This window comes from Phyllobates terribilis, unplaced genomic scaffold (genome assembly GCF_046119375.1).
Source record: "Phyllobates terribilis strain yellow unplaced genomic scaffold, ASM4611937v1 Scaffold_29__1_contigs__length_15306474, whole genome shotgun sequence".
In the NCBI taxonomy this organism is placed as follows: Eukaryota; Metazoa; Chordata; class Amphibia; order Anura; family Dendrobatidae; genus Phyllobates; species Phyllobates terribilis.
In genome coordinates, this window is record NW_027362789.1 from 6,188,631 (window position 1) to 6,205,612 (window position 16,982).

Sequence of the window (16,982 nt, forward strand, 5' to 3'; positions counted from 1 at the left end):
GCTAACAGACTATTCTCCATACTCCTTTTTCTAGACCTGTCCTCTGCCTTCGACATAGTTGACCACTGCCTCCTACTATAGATTCTTTCTTCCTTTGGTTGCCCTATCCTGGATCTCCTCATACCTTTCTAACCACACTTTTAGTGTTTCCCACTCCCACACTACTTCCTCATCCTGTCCTCTCTCTGTTGGAGTCCCTCAAGGCTCTGTTCTAGGACCCCTACTCTTCTCCATCTATATCCTTGGCGAGGGACAGCTCATAAAGTCCCATGGTTTCCAGTACCACCTGTACGCTGATGACACCCAGCTCTACCTCTCTGGCCCAGATGTCACCTCTCTGCTGTCCAGAATTCCAGCATTTCATTCAGCCATTTCCTCCTTCTTCTCCTCTTGCTTCCTCAAACTCAATGTGGACAAATCTGGACTCCTCACCTTTCCTCCATCTTGCGTATCTTCCTCACCTGACCTTTCTATAACAATAAACGACATCACACTTTCCCCTGTACCGGCAATCCACTGCCTCAGAGTAACCCTTGACTCTGTCCTGTCCTTTAAACCCCACATCCAAGCCTTTGCCACCTCCTGTCGCCTCCAGCTCAAAAATATTTCCAGAATCCGTCCTTTCCTCAACCGTCAATCTCCTAAACTGCTTGTGCATGCCCTCATCAGCTCCCACCTCGACTACTGCAACATCCTCCTTTGTGGCCTACCTGGTAACACTCTCGTACCTCTCCAGTCTGTCCTTAACTCTGCTGCCCTACTAGTTCATCTCTCGCCTCGCTACTCCTCTGCTACCTCCCTTTGCAAATCTCTTCACAGAATTGAGTGATTCCATAATTTTTTCCCTCTGCTTGGTGTGAAAAAAAATACTCTTACTCAGTACCACATTTTTAATCTTGATTTCTTTTAGTGTTTCTTAAAGCCCTAAAGTTGCCATTTGAAATGACTTTAGTTTGTGCCATGTCTGTGATCTGCTTTTTTTCAACAACATTAAACAACTGAATGAACATCCTCCGAGCCCGGTGATTCCATAATTTTTGCCAGGGGTGGTATATACAGCACCATGGAATCAATGGTGCTATATAAATAAATAATAATAACAGTGGTGAGTGCTGTTCACAAGTTTAATTGTTGTCTGCTGAGGCATGATATGCCATTCTTCTTGAAGGGCGGCCCACAGGTCATTAAGGTTCTGGGGTACAGAATTACAATCCTCTACACAGCGACTCGGTTGATCCCACAGGTTTTCTATAAGATTCAGAAAAACCTACAAGAAGCAAAATGAACAAAAACCCTACTATAAATAAATAAAAAGCAAGTGCATTTAAATAAAATAGGGTTCTTAGTAACACTGTTTTTGATCAACAATAGTATAAAAGCTATCCACCAGCGACAGACACCTTCTGTCTGCCCTTATTCACTCTGAGGTAAACTTTGACTCATGGTAAGGTTTTTAATATTAGACAGTGTAGATCTATCCCAAACGGGTTCACCTTGTCGATGGTGGGATGAAGATGAAATTAGGCCTATGTTGTTTGTGCAGAGGCACAATGACTGGATTAATGAGGTTATTCAAGAAGTAGGGGCTTGTCACTGTACCATTCACAAAGTGTAGGGTAGTTCTGTATTGACTAGACACACCTGCCCACACTGTAACAAAACCATCACTGGCTACAACAGTCGCTGATGCATAGCACTCTCTTTGACGTCTCCAACATCATTGGCAGCCATCATTTCTGCTCAGTTTCAATAGAGTTTAATCAATGGACAGCACTGCAGCCCACTGTCCAGTGTAGATGCTACCTGGCCCATGCAAGTTGATGACGCCTGTGCCTGGTTGTATGGTCAGGTACCCTAGCAGACCACACTGATGTAAACTGTTTCAAATGGTCTGACAGGACACTTGGGTTCCTCTCACCTCCCTTAAATGTGCCTGCAGTTGTGTGGCATTCATCATCCAGTTCTGAAAGGCATTGTTCACAATGAAACAGTCATTAGTGTGGGATGTGGCCAAAGGACGTCCATTTCTCTGCCTTTCTGTGACTTTTCCAGCCTCTCTGCATCTCTATTACAACCTGCTGATGATGACACTATGTGACAATCAAAGCTCAGTGGCCACTTTCATCTGAAAACATCCTGCTTCAATTCTAACCCCAAAATTTATTGGGCGATTCATGGATCAAACACTTGTTGGGGTAATTTTGGTCGGCCGACCACTCCTGGAAACATTCACCACTGTTCCATGTTTTTGCTATTTGTGGATAATGGCTCTCACCATGGTTCGCTGGAGTGTGAAAGCTTTAGAAATGTCTTTAGAACCTTTTCCAGACTGATAGATCTCAATTACTTTGTTTCTCATTTGTTCCTGAATTTCTTTGGATCGCAGCATGATGTCTAGCTTTTGAGGATCTTTTAGTCTACTTCACTTTGTCAGGCAGGTCCTATTTAAGTGATTCCTTGATTGAGAACAGGTGTGGCAGTAATCAGGCCTGTGTGTGGCTAGGGAAATTGAACTTTGCTTCCCAAAGATGTGATAAACCACAGTTAATTTATGTTTTAATGGTGGGGGTTGGGGGTGCAATCACTTTTTCACACAGGGCTCTGTAGGTTTGGATTTCTTTTTCCCTTAATAATAAAGCCCTTCATTTAAAAACTGCATTTTGTGTTTACTTGTGTTATCTTTGTCTAATATTTAAATTTGTTTTGTGATCTGAAACATTTAAGTGTGAAAGACATGTGAAAGAATAAGAAATCAGGAAAAGGGCAAACACTTTTTCACACCACCTTTAGTTTTATTAGTAGATGTAAAGAAGGAATCTAAATACTGTACAATAATCTCCTCATATGTTTCCCTTATTGTCTCCAGTAATTGTATTATTACACAGGATTTTTATGATGTTACATCGGCTCATCTTCTTCTCATTCAGTTCCCTACAATATCAGATCCTCTCAGTGAAGATCTTCTATATAAGAGAATTTTCCTGATTTACCCATCAAGGATGGATATGGACAGAGACAAGATGGTGGAGAGGATATTACACCTCACCCTAGAGATCCTCTTCCGGCTTACTGGAGAGGTGAGAGATTCTGATGACGTCACATTACATCATTCTTATCTATGGGAATAACAGATGGACAGAACTGGAGAGGAGAGGACTCTGGAAATGTCTGAAGTGAGATTTATGAATGTGTCTCTCCATAACCAGGATTACATAGTAGTGAAGAAGACCTCTAGTGAGCGCTGTCAGGACCTTGTGTCTGAGGGATGGGGAAGACCCCTGAGCCCAATTACTGGGCCTCCACCTCACCCCCTGATACATGAGGACATCAATGACCAGAAGATCCTAGAACTCACCTACAAGATGATTGAGCTGCTGACTGGAAAGGTGACACTGCTGGGAATGCTGGGACATTATACAGTAACGCTATGAAGGGATCGGGGGGATGACGGTATCATTGTATGTGTCAGGTTCCTATAAGGTGTCAGGATGTCGCCGTCTATTTCTCCATGGAGGAGTGGGAGTATTTAGAAGGACACAAAGAGCTGTACAAGGACATCATGATGGAGGTTCCCCAGCCCCTCACATCACCAGGTAAAAGACAGGACTAAATACACACGGCCTATAATTATCTGTATGTAAAGAATGAATTCATTCCCTGTATGTGTTTCCACCAGATCTATCCAGTAAGAGGACAACACCAGAGAGATGTCCCCATCCTCTTCTTCCACAGGACTGTAAACAAGAAGACCCCAATGTTCCTCAGGATCATCAGGTAGATGGAGAGAAGGTGTCATGAGATCTCCCCTATGATGTGTAGACGGCTGTGAAGGTCTTGTCTTCAGTCTTGTTTTATCCACTAGTATTATATGTTTTATACTTCTGTAATGAGAACGGAGGAGATGGCAGGATTAGATCTGATCATAGATGGGACTTCTCCATCTGTCTGTGACTTTTACAATATTTGTTTCAGGGTGAAGTTCTGACCCATATTAATACTACAGAGACATATGTGAGGGATGATGAGCGGTGTAAAGAGGAGATTCCCACATATGACTACCCAGGTGAGTAGTAACCACTAAATGCAGAGAAGTCACAGATTCTTCTCAATTACCGGCTTTGGCTGCTTTATCTGTGGTGTAGTCCAGCCATTCCACTATCATGTGACTACCATTTTGCCTCTAGATCACAACATTCTCCTCCACCCAAAACTGTTCAAATGACTTTGAACATTGAAAGCCATTTTCTATATAATTTACAACCTGGAGGATCCACCTACCTAAATTAGAAGATGCTGACCGTTACCGGCTCAAGTCTGTAAACTACAAAGTAAAATGACAGCGTATGTAGAATGTGCTGACAAATTAGAAAATCACTTGAAAAAAACTAATATGATTGGTCTGTAAGAAAAGGTGGAGGGTAATGATGCTGTTGGCTTCCTAGAACCCTGATATCTTATTGGATAACTCTACCTTCTCTCCCTTCTGTGATGCTGAATGTGCTCATATGGTCCCTACAAAACTTCACTTTTATGATCGACAACATTAAATGTGCAGTGAGGGCCAAGTGTGAATTTTTCTAATTTTTCAATTTCTTTTAAAACCAACTAACTTCAAACAGGATTGCGATAAACAACATAAAAACATTACACCTGTGCCATGATATATCTCTAAGCTGTGCGTGGCTGATGGCTGTAATATACATTTATTCACGCCTGCAGGAGATGTGTTGGCTCCAGCCCTGGTTTCATGGATTTACTCCGTCATAAATTCCATTATGTTTTCAATCCTAAGGAGTTCAGATTACTGCACAATCTCTCCTGAAATGGGGGCACTAATACTTTCTCTATTCTTCTGGTCAGGACTCATAGTAGCTCCAATGGTCCACCATAAATGAGTGCAACTCATGGGGTCGGCCTGCCTCATGTATGTGAGTCTAACTCCCTGGTAGTCTTTTAAAAAAAATATCTCCATTGCCTCTTCCAAATGCCCGAGGTCTAAATTTAAGACACCTCATCTCTGCACTATTATAAAAAGTTCTCTTTAAATGTCTAATATTTCTTCTTATAACTCATCTGATAGAAAATATTGTCCCTTACAATAGTTTAGATTGAGAAGAGCCATCGAGCCCCATACTCTAATTACCCCAGAGAGGTTTCACCACTAGTTACTCACTACTTACTGATGGAGACTGTTGAGTTTGATAATTTCTGGAGATGTGTTATTGTATGTACTCAGTTTTTCCCATTACCCTTTATCCCTTCTACATGGATCTGGACTTACTTAGAAACCCCTAGACTTGGGCCACAGTGTTACCTGCTGTTCTGTGGTGTGAGATGGCAAGAAGAATAGTCAGGTAACCTGGTCAGAACCAGGAGGGCAGAGAAAATACAAAATCAGAAGACACAACAGTAGTCAGTAAGAGTAGTCAGCAAAAAGGCCAGGGTCACAATGGGAAAAAAATAAACAAGCCAGGAGCTGAGCACAGAGGACTGAACTAGAGGAGAACAAGGCTGTATCTGGCAGCTTCCGGCAATTTATTTTGAGCTTTAGTAGGGTGCTGTGCTTTCTAATTGACCCAAGTAGGGAGCAGATTACTCCAGCTGGACAGCACACACACCCATACTGCCAGACTGGATGGTACTACTGGTCGCATGCACCCTAATCTTAGTGGCTGGACAGAGCCTGCACCACCCAGAGCTTCTGGTTCCGATGTCTCCTCCATTACCAGTGCCACCTGCACAATGAATAAGGTGGCGCTTGGTGACAGCAGCAGAAGTTGCAGGAGCTGAGTCCAGAGAAGATGGGAGACACTATGTTCATAATATGAGAAAATGGCAGAAAACCCGAACAGTAGAAATCCCCATAATGTGACTCTATTTTGGAAATTATACCCCTCAGTGAATTAATCTCTAGGAATAGTGACTATTTTGACTCCGCCAACACTTTCCAGAAATTAGCACGCAGGGGATGATGGAGAGTGAAAATTGCAAATATATAATTTCATTACCCAACACATAGTGCCCAGATTGTGCTCCAGGAGACACACACCATCAATTAAGTGGGTTCTTCTCACTATAGTAATGTCAAATACATGGAGGCTAAATGTGGTTTGGGCGTACTGCAAGGCACAGAAGTGAGGGGGAGATCTGACTTTGGGAGAGTGGATATTGCTGGATTGGTTTATGGAAGCCATGTTACTTTTCAAGAGTCTTTGAGCCACTAATAATGTGGAAACCTTTGACAGATGATGGACCTGAGTGGAGACTTGTTTTTTTGCAGAATGAATAGAAGTTTTTATTGATATTATTTTCGCCTACATAACATTGTTTGTTCATTCTGTCTCCCAAATATGGAATAAAAAGCCACCAAACAGTTGGACACCACGCTCTACTGGTTCATCCTATGATGTTTTCTATTAGACTGTGTACTGTCATTGTCTTGGTCAGTAATTAATTTTTTTACATAACTTGCGATTTTTACATACATTTTAAGTAGAAATTTCAAAAATAAAAAATTTGAGGATATTTTATTCAAAAATAATAATTGGTTTTCTTCTTGGCAGATGACTGTACCAGGAGATCAGAGGGACAGCTGACATCTTTAATTTTTAAATCAGATGATCTTGAGATCCCACAGGATACAATTGAAGTGAATGCCATTACTCCAGATTTACCATCATCCCTTCACAGCAAAGATCTGTCATCTGATCCTATGAAACAGGCCCTGTCTTCTGATTCATTACCGACTACTAATGAAAATGAAAGTCACAAAATAAGCATTAAAAAACAAACTGCTCCTAAAGCAAAGAAGCCATTTTCATGTTCAGAATATGGAAATAGTTTTCCACACAAAAAGTCTTTTCTTATACATCAAAAAATTAACACAGCGGAGAATAGATTTTCTAATTCCAAGTGCTTGAAATATTTTAACCAGAAATCAGATCTTGTTAGTTACCAGAGAACTCACACATTGGAGAAGCCATTTTCCTGTTTAGAATGTGGGAAATGTTTTAACAAGAAATGGAATCTTGTTAATCACCAAAGAACTCACACAGGGGAGAAGCCTTTTTCATGTTCAAAATGTGGGAAATGTTTTATCCGGAAAGCGCATCTTGATAGCCACCAGACAACCCACACAGGGGAGAAGCCTTTTTCATGCTCAGAATGTGGGAAACGTTGTAACCAGAAATCAGATTTGGTTAAGCACCAGAGAACTCACACAGGGGAGAAGCCTTTTTCATGTTCAGAATGTGGAAAATGTTTTGCAGATAAATCAAGCCTTACCAGACATCAGAGAACTCACACTGGAGAAAAGCCTTTTTCGTGTTCAAGCTGTGGGAAATCTTTTAACCGTAAAGAGCATCTTGATGGCCACCAGAGAACTCACACGGGATAAGTTTTCTTTTCCTGTTCAGAATATGGAAAATGTTTTGTGAAGAAATCATCTTTTCTTAGTCACCAAACAGTTCATACAGGGGAGAAGCCTTTTTCATGTTCTTAATGTGGGAAATATTTTTCACAGAAATCAGCTGTTACTAAACCTCAGAAAAGTCACACAGGGAAGAAGCCTTATTCATGTTCAGAATGTTGGAAGTCTTTTAACCGAAAATTGTATCGTCATAAAGGGGTTGTCCACTACAAGGACAACCCCTTGTCATTCCTCATGTTTGGCCTTGTTAATATGAAAACACTCATATGCTCCTCCTATGTCGGCAATGTTCCAGCGGTATTGGGACTCAAGTTCCTAAGGCTCACATGAGGTTGTTACATCTCGCGAGCCCTGGTCCTAATCAGTGCCAGCTTCACTGTCTCTGCCTTCGGATGTATTGAACAACAACCAGAAGTCAGGGCTGCGGCTGCTGTTTGACTTCTTTTTAATGTTTGATTTGTCCGAAGTTGGGGAAAGTGACATCAGCGCAGGGCTCACATGACTTAACAAGCTCACATGAACCCTGGGAACGCAAGCGCCGACACCGCTGGAACCGCATCAGCATAAGAGGTTTGCATAATTGTTTTTAATTTAACAGAACCAAACCTGAGGAATGAGAAGGGGTTGTCCAAGTAATGGACATCCCTTTTAAACATCAAAAATATCAAAAATCCCACACAGAGAGAAGTCGTTATCATACCTAGAGTGTGAAAAATAAATTACTGGAAAATTGTATTTTGTTGACCATCAAAAATAATTCAGACGGAGAGAAACTATATATGTTACTGACAAATTGTACAAAAACATATAACAGACAGTTGTATAATCAAATGAGAAAGTGAAATTACTTTGGAACTTACTGTATTTTTTGGACTATAAGACACACTTTTAGCTAGAAAAAATCTTGCTAAAAAGTGAGTGCATCTTATAGACTGGAGGCAGCTTCCCGTGACAGAGGAGAACAATGAGACAGTGTCAGAGGCATAGCTAGGGTTTCAGCTCAGGGGGGGCGAAACATCTGAGTGGGCTCTAACCAGGTAATCGTGGGTACAACTATGGTGGTGCCCTCTGATCGTGGGTATAGAGAATCCTCAGGAGATGAACGCTCTGAAAATGAATCTCTACACCAACACTTATAGTATCACCATATGGTGACCACTTCGTGGTAGATACCAGTGCTGCAGAACATACAAATAATCACAGTACAGTTATACTGTATATAGTAACTTACAGCTGAAGTTCTTTCTGGTGGAGTCATTCATTTTCCCATCTTTTCCATCTGGCCCAGACCGACATGACGACTTCTCCAGTCAACATTCGTCTGCAGATATTACAACGAAAACACATTTCACTTCTAAGAGACGTAAATACAGCTGAGCTCAAGGAGTAGGGAGCCGGCGGCGAGTCGCTTGCTGTGCAGCCCTGGCTTAACTATATCAGAGTGCACAGTGCTCCAATATACCTAAGCATAGCGTAACTCTGGGTGGGTGCCCCATGGTGGGCCCCACTGAGCACGGGGCCCAGGGCGACAACACCCTCTGCCCCTTCCCGGTAGCTACGCTACTGGACAGTGTCCTTCCTGATCACTAATAGAACTGCTCTCGATCTTCCACACCACACTTATCTAACTGATGGGTGCAGAGCAGGAGAGGAAGGTACCAATCCACCTCAGCCAGTGCACAGCGTGCCCTTGAACACGATACTCCAGATGCCTGACGTCATATGCCCTGCTGGTGCTACCAGGCTACCCAATCATTGACAGCTACTTTCACCACTGCCTACTTACATACCATTCCTCTATGGCCTTATGCTCTATTCAGGATACCAGTATTACAGCCAGATTAAATGACGACTTAACCTAGTATTGCGATTTTGAAAAATACCCAGGCTTGGGTCGAAACGTTGGAAAACAGTCGCTTTACTTACCATTTTTTGTTATACCAGTCACTGTGGTGAATTGTTTTTGAAGCTCTCTGGCTGACTGTCTCTTTCTCTCTGGATGTCTCTCTCTGGCTGGCTCTCTCTGGCTAGCTGTCTCACTCTCTCATTGGATCTCTGTCTCTGGCTCTCTCTGGCTGTCTGTCTCTCTCTCTCTGGCTGTCTGTCTCGCTCTCTGGCTGTCTGTCTTGCTCTCTCTGGCTGTCTGTCTCGCTCTCTCTGGCTGTCTGTCTCGCTCTGGCTGTCTCTCTCTCTCTCTCTCTCTGGCTGTCTGTCTCTCTCTCTCTGGCTGTCTGTCTCTCTCTCTCTGGCTGTCTGTCTCTCTCTCTCTCTGGCTGTCTGTCTCTCTCTCTCTCTGGCTGTCTGTCTCTCTCTGGCTGGCTGTCTCACTCTCTCTGGCAGTCTGTCTCTCTCTCTGGCAGTCTGTCTCTCTCTCTGGCTGGCTGGCTCTCTTTCTGGCTGGCTGGCTCTCTTTCTGGCTGGCTGTCTCTCTCTGGCTGGCTGTCTCGCTCTCTCATTGGATCTCTGTCTCTGGCTCTCTCTGGCTGGCTGTCTCTCTCTGGCTGGCTGTCTCTCTCTGGCTGTCTCTCTCTCTGGCTGGCTGTCTGGTTGTCTCTCTCTCTGATTGTCTCTCTCTCTCTCTGGCTGTCTGTCTCTCTCTCTCTCTGGCTGTCTGTCTCTCTCTCTCTCTGGCTGTCTGTCTCTATTATCAGGAACATACTTGTGCTTCGAGGCAGCCTGGGGCAGGTCTTTTCTTGCTGATCTGGCCTAGAGCATAAGTTAAGACCCGCCTACAGTCCAGCCCCAGAGCACGAGCATATCATTAAAAGGGGTTTCCTCAGGAACTAAAGTTAATTTTAATCAATGCATCTTGGAATAATAATAATTTCCACAATTGGATGTGTTTAAATAAAATGTTCCTGTGCTGAGATAATCTTATAAATGTGCCCCTGTTGTGTACTGTGTAATGGCTGTGTCTGACTGTACAGGAACATGGTCTGATCATACCACAGCTCCTGGACTGGGGAGGAGGCAAAAGAGGATACAGGTAGCACAGCAGGGGATCACAGCTGATTCTTTTTGTGAGGTAAAACATTTCCCTGCCTGTTGTCAAACAAAGTTTTACTTCAAAGAAAGAATCATTTGTGATCCTCTGCTGTAATGTCTGTATAGTCCTCACCCCCCTCCGCCCCAGAAATGTGGTATGATCAGAGTATGTTCCTGTACGGTCAGACGCAGCCATTGCACAGTACACAGCAGGGGACATTTATAAGATTATCTCAGCACAGGAACATTTTATTTAAACACATCCAATTGTGGAAACGATTATTATTCCAATATCTGTTGATATAACTAAATAATTCCATCGCTTAAAAACCCCGCTAGAGGACACACCCTCCGCACACCGTGTCCCATAACATCATGGGGCTAACAACATCAAATGTAAGTTACATAGAATTCTCAAGAAACAAATAAAAAAACAATTCTATCATCCATACCTATATCAATACCTGATATTTAAGAATGCAGAATCAATTTGGTTTTCTTCTTCAAGTCCCGTGGACAGGACGCATCTAGCGCCAGTATCCAGTATGTCTCTCTGTTAGGGAGGGCACGTCTTCCATCTCCTCCTCTAGGTAAGGGGTTCATTTTCTCTAAACCATAAAATTCTAATCCTTTTACATTGCTCCCATGTTTTTGTAAAAAATGTTTTGATACATTTAATGGATTATTGTCTTCTCTGTTGTATGAATCTCTGATCTGCTCCTTACTCCTCTGTCTCATCATCTGGTCATCTGGAGTGTCGGCCATGCCACACCTGGGGAACTATTTCAATCACAACCGTGTCATTTGTCTTTTTACCTATAAATGGAGCACAGATGAGCTGTTTTTTTTGGAATTGTTATTAAGGGTCGATTGAGATTTGAGAGCGGTAAAAACAAAAAACAATGGTGAGGAAACATCAGGGAATACAATATTAAGGGCAAATTCTTGTCATCCCAGACATATTACAACTAATGTTCTCATAGGCGAGATGATTCGGGCCAAAAGAAATTGTACAGAGGAGGATCAATATATAAAAGAAAGGAGCATAATTTGCTATAGATTGCGTAAAAGGGGATATAAAAACTGGACCCTAAATAGAGCAACGATTATAGTGCAAAGTAAAAGTCGCAAAGAGTGTATTAAGAAAAATGCAAATTTAGTGAACGTATAAAAAAACAGTTTTTGTCACTATTTTCAGTAGAGAATATAATCTAATAAAAACTATCATTAGTAAGTATTTGCCAAGGATGGATGGATGTCTTTTTTCTAAAAAAAACCTCACCCACTTTATCTAACACTTCAACTGTGACAGACAGAATCTAAACAGAAAAAACAGAATCACATTGTATGATTTTTAAATAATGAAATTGCATTTGATTGCATGAAATAAGTATTTGATCACCATCTGACCAGCAAGAATTATTCTGGCTCTCACAGACCTGTTAGTTTTTCTATAAGAAGCCTCCTACTCTGCACTCATTACCTGTATTAACTGCACCTGTTTTAACTCGTTACTTGTATAAAAGACACTTGTCCACACACTCAATCAATCACACTCCAACCTCTCCACAATGGCAAAGACCAAAGAGCTGTTTAGGACACCAGAGACAAAATTGTAGTCTTGCACAAGGCTGGAATGGGCTACAGAACAATAGGTAAGATGCTTGGTGAGAAGACAACTATTGGCACAATTATTAGAGAATGGAAAAAACACAAGATGACTGTCAATCTTCCTCAATCTGGGCCTCCATGCAGGATCTCGCCTCGTGGGGTAACGATGATTTCTGGGAAAGGTCAGGTATCAGCCCAGAACTACACAGGAGGACCTGGTCAATGACCTGAAGTGAGCTGGGACCACAGTGTAAAATTTTAGCGTCATGGATTAAAATCCTGCAGGGCATGCAAGGTCCCTCTGCTCACACCAGCACATATCCTGTTTGAATTTCGTCAATGACCTTCTTTATGATCCAGAGGAGGTATGAGAGAAGGTCATGTGGTCAGATGAGACCAAAATAGAACTCGCCGTACTTGGAGGAAGAAGAAGGATGAGTACAACGCCAAGAAAACCATCCCAACCATGAAGCATGGTTGAGAAAACATTATACACTGCTCTAAAAAATAAAGGGAACACTCAAATAACACATCCTAGATCTGAATGAATGAAATATTCTCATTGAATACTTTGCTCTGTACAAAGTTGAATGTGCTGACAACAAAATCACACAAAAATCATCAATGGAAATCAAATTTATTAACCAATGGAGGCCTGGATTTGGAGTAACCCCCAAAATTAAAGTGGAAAAACACACTACAGGCTGATCCAACTTTGATGTAATGTCCTTAAAACAAGTCAAAATGAGGCTCAGTATTGTGTGTGGCCTCCACATGCCTGTATGACCTCCCTACAATGCCTGGGCATGCTCCTGATGAGGTTGCGGATGGTCTCCTGTGGGATCTCCTCCAGGATGGCACATCAGTGCGAGCTGTGGCAAGAAGGTTTGCTGTGTCTGTCAGCGTAGTGTCCAGAGGCTGGAGGCACTACCAGGAGACAGGCCAGTACACCAGGAGATGTGGATGGGGCTGTAGGAGGGCAACAACCCAGCAGTAGGACCACTACCTCCGCCTTTGTGCAAGGAGGAACAGGAGGAGCACTGCCAGAGCCCTGCAAAATGACCTCCAGCAGGCCACAAATGTGCATGTGTCTGCACAAATGGTTAGAAACCGACTCCATGAGGGTGGTATGAGGGCCCGACGTCCACAGATGGGGGTTGTGTTCACAGCCCAACACCGTGCAGGACGCTTGGCATTTGCCACAGAACACCAGGACTAGCAAAGTCAGCACTGGTGCCCTGTGCTCTTCACAGATGAAAGCAGGTTCACGCTGAGCACATGTGACAGACTTGACAGAATCTGGAGACGCCATGGAGAGCAATCTGCTACCTGCAACATCCTTCAGCATGACCGGTTTGGCAGTGGGTCAGTAATGGTGTGGGGTGGCGTTTCTTTGGAGGGCCGCACAGCCCTCCATGTGCTCGCCAGAGGTAGCCTGACTGCCATTAGGTACCGAGATGAGATCCTCAGAACCCTTGTGAGATCATATGCTGGTGCGGTTGGCCCTGGGCTCCTCCTAATGCAGGACAATGCCAGACCTCATGTGGCTGGAGTGTGTCAGCAGTCCCTGCAAGATGAAGTCATTGAAGCCATGGCATGGCCCGCCCGTTCCCCAGACCTGAATCTGATTGAACACATCTGGGACATCATGTCTCGCTCCATCCACCAACATCACGTTGCACCACAGACTGTCCAGGAGTTGGCAGATGCTTTAGTCCAGGTCTGGGAGGAGATCTCACAGGAGACCATCCGCGACCTCATCAGGAGCATGCCCAGGCGTTGTAGGGAGGTCATACAGGCATGTGGAGCCCACACACTTTACTGAGCCTCATTTTGACTTGTTTTAAGGACATTACATCAAAGTTGGATCAGCCTGTAGTGTGTTTTTCCACTTTAATTTTGGGGGTGACTCCAAATCCAGGCCTCCATTGGTTAATAAATTTGATTTCCATTGATGATTTTTGTGTGATTTTGTTGTCAGCACATTCAACTTTGTACAGAACAAAGTATTCAATGAGAATATTTCATTCATTCAGATCTAGGATGTGTTATTTGAGTGTTCCCTTTATTTTTTTGAGCAGTGTACTTTGAGGGATCTTCTCTGCAAAAGGGACAGGACAACTGCACCGTATTGAGGAGAGGATGGATGGGGTCATGTATCACAAGATTTTGGCCAACAACCTCCTTCCCTCAGTAAAAACATTGAAGACGGCTCGTGGCTGGGTCTTCCAAGATGACAATGACCCAAAATACACAGTCAGGGCTACTAAGGAGTGGCTCCGTGAAAAAAAATTTCAAGGTCCTGGAGTCCTAGCCAGTCTCCAGACCTGAACCCAATAAAAAATCTTTGGAGGGAGCTGAAACTCAATGTTGCCCAGTGATAGCTCCGAAACTTGAAAGATCTGGAGAAGATCTGTATGGAGGAGTGGGCCAAGATCCCTGCTGCATTGTGTGCAAACTTGGTCAAGAACTACAGGAAACGCCTGACCTCTGTAATTGCAAACAAAGGTTTCTGTGCCAGATATTAAGTTCTGTTTTTCTAATGTATCAAATACTTATTTCATGCAAAAAATGCAATTTAATTTTATTGTTTGTTATATCTCCAAAAGATTGTACATACATCTGGCAACAACAAATTCCATCTAACGACAACAACAACAACTTCCATCTAACTGAAACAACAACAACTCCCATCTAACGGCAAAAACAATAACTTCCATCTAACGGCAAGAAAAACTTCCATCTAAAGGCAACAACATCAACGTCCATCTAATGGCAACAACTTCCAACTAGCGACAACAACAACGTCCATCTAATGGCAACAACAACGTCAATTGTTCAGGAACAGCAACAACAACTTCCATCTAACGACAACAGCAGTTTTCATCTAAAGGCAACAACAACAATGTCCATCTAATGACAACAACAACAATGTCCATCTAACGGCAACAACAACAATGTCCATCTAACGTTAACAACTTCCATCTAATGGCAACAACATCAACGTCCATCTAATGGCAACAACTTCCAACTAGCAACAACAACAACGTCCATCTAACGGCAACAACAACGTCAATTGGTCAGGAACAGCAACAACAACTTCCATCTAACGACAACAGCAGTTTTCATCTAATGGCAACAACAACAATGTCCATCTAACGGCAACAACAACAATGTCCATCTAACAGTAACAACTTCCATCTAATGGCAACAACTTCTTTCATATAATGGCAACAACTTTCATCTAACGGCAACAGCTTCCATGTAATAAAAAAAACTACAAGAAGCAAAATGAACATAAATCCTGCTATAAATGAATAAAAAGCAAAAGTGCATTTAAATAAAATAGGGTTTTTCGGAACACTGTTTTTCATCAAAAATAGCATGAAAACTATCCCACCACGACAAGGTGAACCCATTATACTCTGTCTAATATTAAAAACCTTATCATGTGTCAAAGTTGACTTCCGTGTGTGAATAAGCGCAGACAAAAGACTGGGTCCTGAACTGTGAACATCAGCCTAGGGAAGCTTTTAATGTATTATATAGCTCTAGGAAGGGAGGCCACACCCTGGCTTGCCCAGAATGCAAACAATCCAAAGAAAAAACACAGAATTTGAGCTTGGTTTAAGTTGGTATACATGCAGCACAGAAACGCACACCCTGGCTTCCATCTAATGACAACTACTTTCATCTAACGGTAAGAACTTCCTCATCTAATGACAACAACAAACAACTTCAATCTAACGGCAACAACAACTTGAATCTAATGGCAACAACTACTTCCATCTAACGGCAACAACAACATCAATCGTTCAGCAACAGCAGCAACAATTTCCATCTAACGGTAACAACTACAACTTCCATCTAATGGCAACAACTTTTTCCATCTAATGGCAACAACAACTTTCATCTAATGGTAACAACTTTCATCAAACGGCAATAGCTTCCATCCAATAAAAAAACTACAAGAAGCAAAATGAACATAAACCCTGCTATAAATGAATAAAAAGCAAAAGTGCATTTAAATAAAATAGGGTTCTTTGTAACACTGTATTTCATCAAAAATAGCATGAAAACTATCCCACCACGACAAGGTGAACCCGTTCTACTCTGTCTAATATTAACCCCTTTCTGACGTATGACCTAATAGTAAGTTTTGGTGACCTGGGCCGATTAGACCAATAACGTACTATTATGTCATATGGCAATCGCGCCTGCACATAAGCGGTGAGGGACGATCTCCGCCAAGTGTTAGCTGACACCCGGTACTATGTGCAGGGAGCGGTCCCGCACCGCTCCCGGCACATTAACCCCCTCAATGCTGTGATCGCACCATTGCGGTGGCAAGGGGAGGTGATCGCAATACTCACCTCCTCCAGCGCTGTCTGCAGCGGCTTCCCAGATGTTGCCATGGCAACCCGCTGTCGTCATGACAACATCCGGGTCACCAGACAGCAGGAAGATTGTTTGGTCATGCACAGTGCATGACCAAACTATCTTCTCCCTGTGCAGCACTGACAGCCTGTATAGCACAGGGATGGTGCTGCATTCCTGTGCTATACAGGCGATCAGAATAAAAAAAATGAAAGTCCCAGAGTGGGACACAAAATAAAAGTCCAAAAAGTGTTAAAAAATAAAAAAAAAAAAAAAATTTTTTTGTAAAAATATAAAAAAAAAAGTAAAAAAAATAATCCACAAAAAATAAAAATATAATGTACCCATCAATAAATATTATTATGAAAAAAAAACAAAAAACAATAAAAGTCCACATATTTGGTATCGCCACATCCGGAACGACCTGACCTATAAAAATGTCCCGCTAGTTAACCCCTTTAGTGAGCATGGTAAAAAAAAGAAATAAAAAACGAAGCAAAAAACAATGCTTTATCATCATACCGCCAAACAAAAATTGAAATAACACGTGATCAAAAAGACAAATATAAATAAAAATGGT

General features: G+C 42.4%; 2 protein-coding genes across 6 annotated transcripts in view; one reads left to right on the top strand and one right to left on the bottom strand.

Annotated features, from left to right (window-relative positions):
- LOC141178602 (gastrula zinc finger protein XlCGF66.1-like) overlaps positions 1 to 9,703 on the top strand; it is a 29,823-nt gene extending 20,120 nt beyond the window's left edge. For 4 of the 5 annotated variants that reach the window (XM_073660488.1, XM_073660489.1, XM_073660491.1 and 1 more), the window contains exons 3-8: positions 2,928 to 3,077; positions 3,207 to 3,386; positions 3,470 to 3,593; positions 3,677 to 3,774; positions 3,973 to 4,063; positions 6,564 to 9,702. In XM_073660488.1, the coding sequence (XP_073516589.1) occupies positions 3,000 to 3,077; positions 3,207 to 3,386; positions 3,470 to 3,593; positions 3,677 to 3,774; positions 3,973 to 4,063; positions 6,564 to 7,396 (1,404 nt within the window). In that variant the 5' untranslated portion in view covers positions 2,928 to 2,999 and the 3' untranslated portion in view covers positions 7,397 to 9,702. Of the gene's footprint in view, positions 1 to 2,927; positions 3,078 to 3,206; positions 3,387 to 3,469; positions 3,594 to 3,676; positions 3,775 to 3,972; positions 4,064 to 6,563 lie in introns of all 5 variants that reach the window. The other variant, XM_073660487.1, reaches the window with a different exon arrangement.
- LOC141178593 (uncharacterized) overlaps positions 1 to 16,982 on the bottom strand; it is a 328,452-nt gene that overhangs the window by 238,426 nt on the left and 73,044 nt on the right. The gene's annotated exons all lie outside the window — the stretch shown is intronic.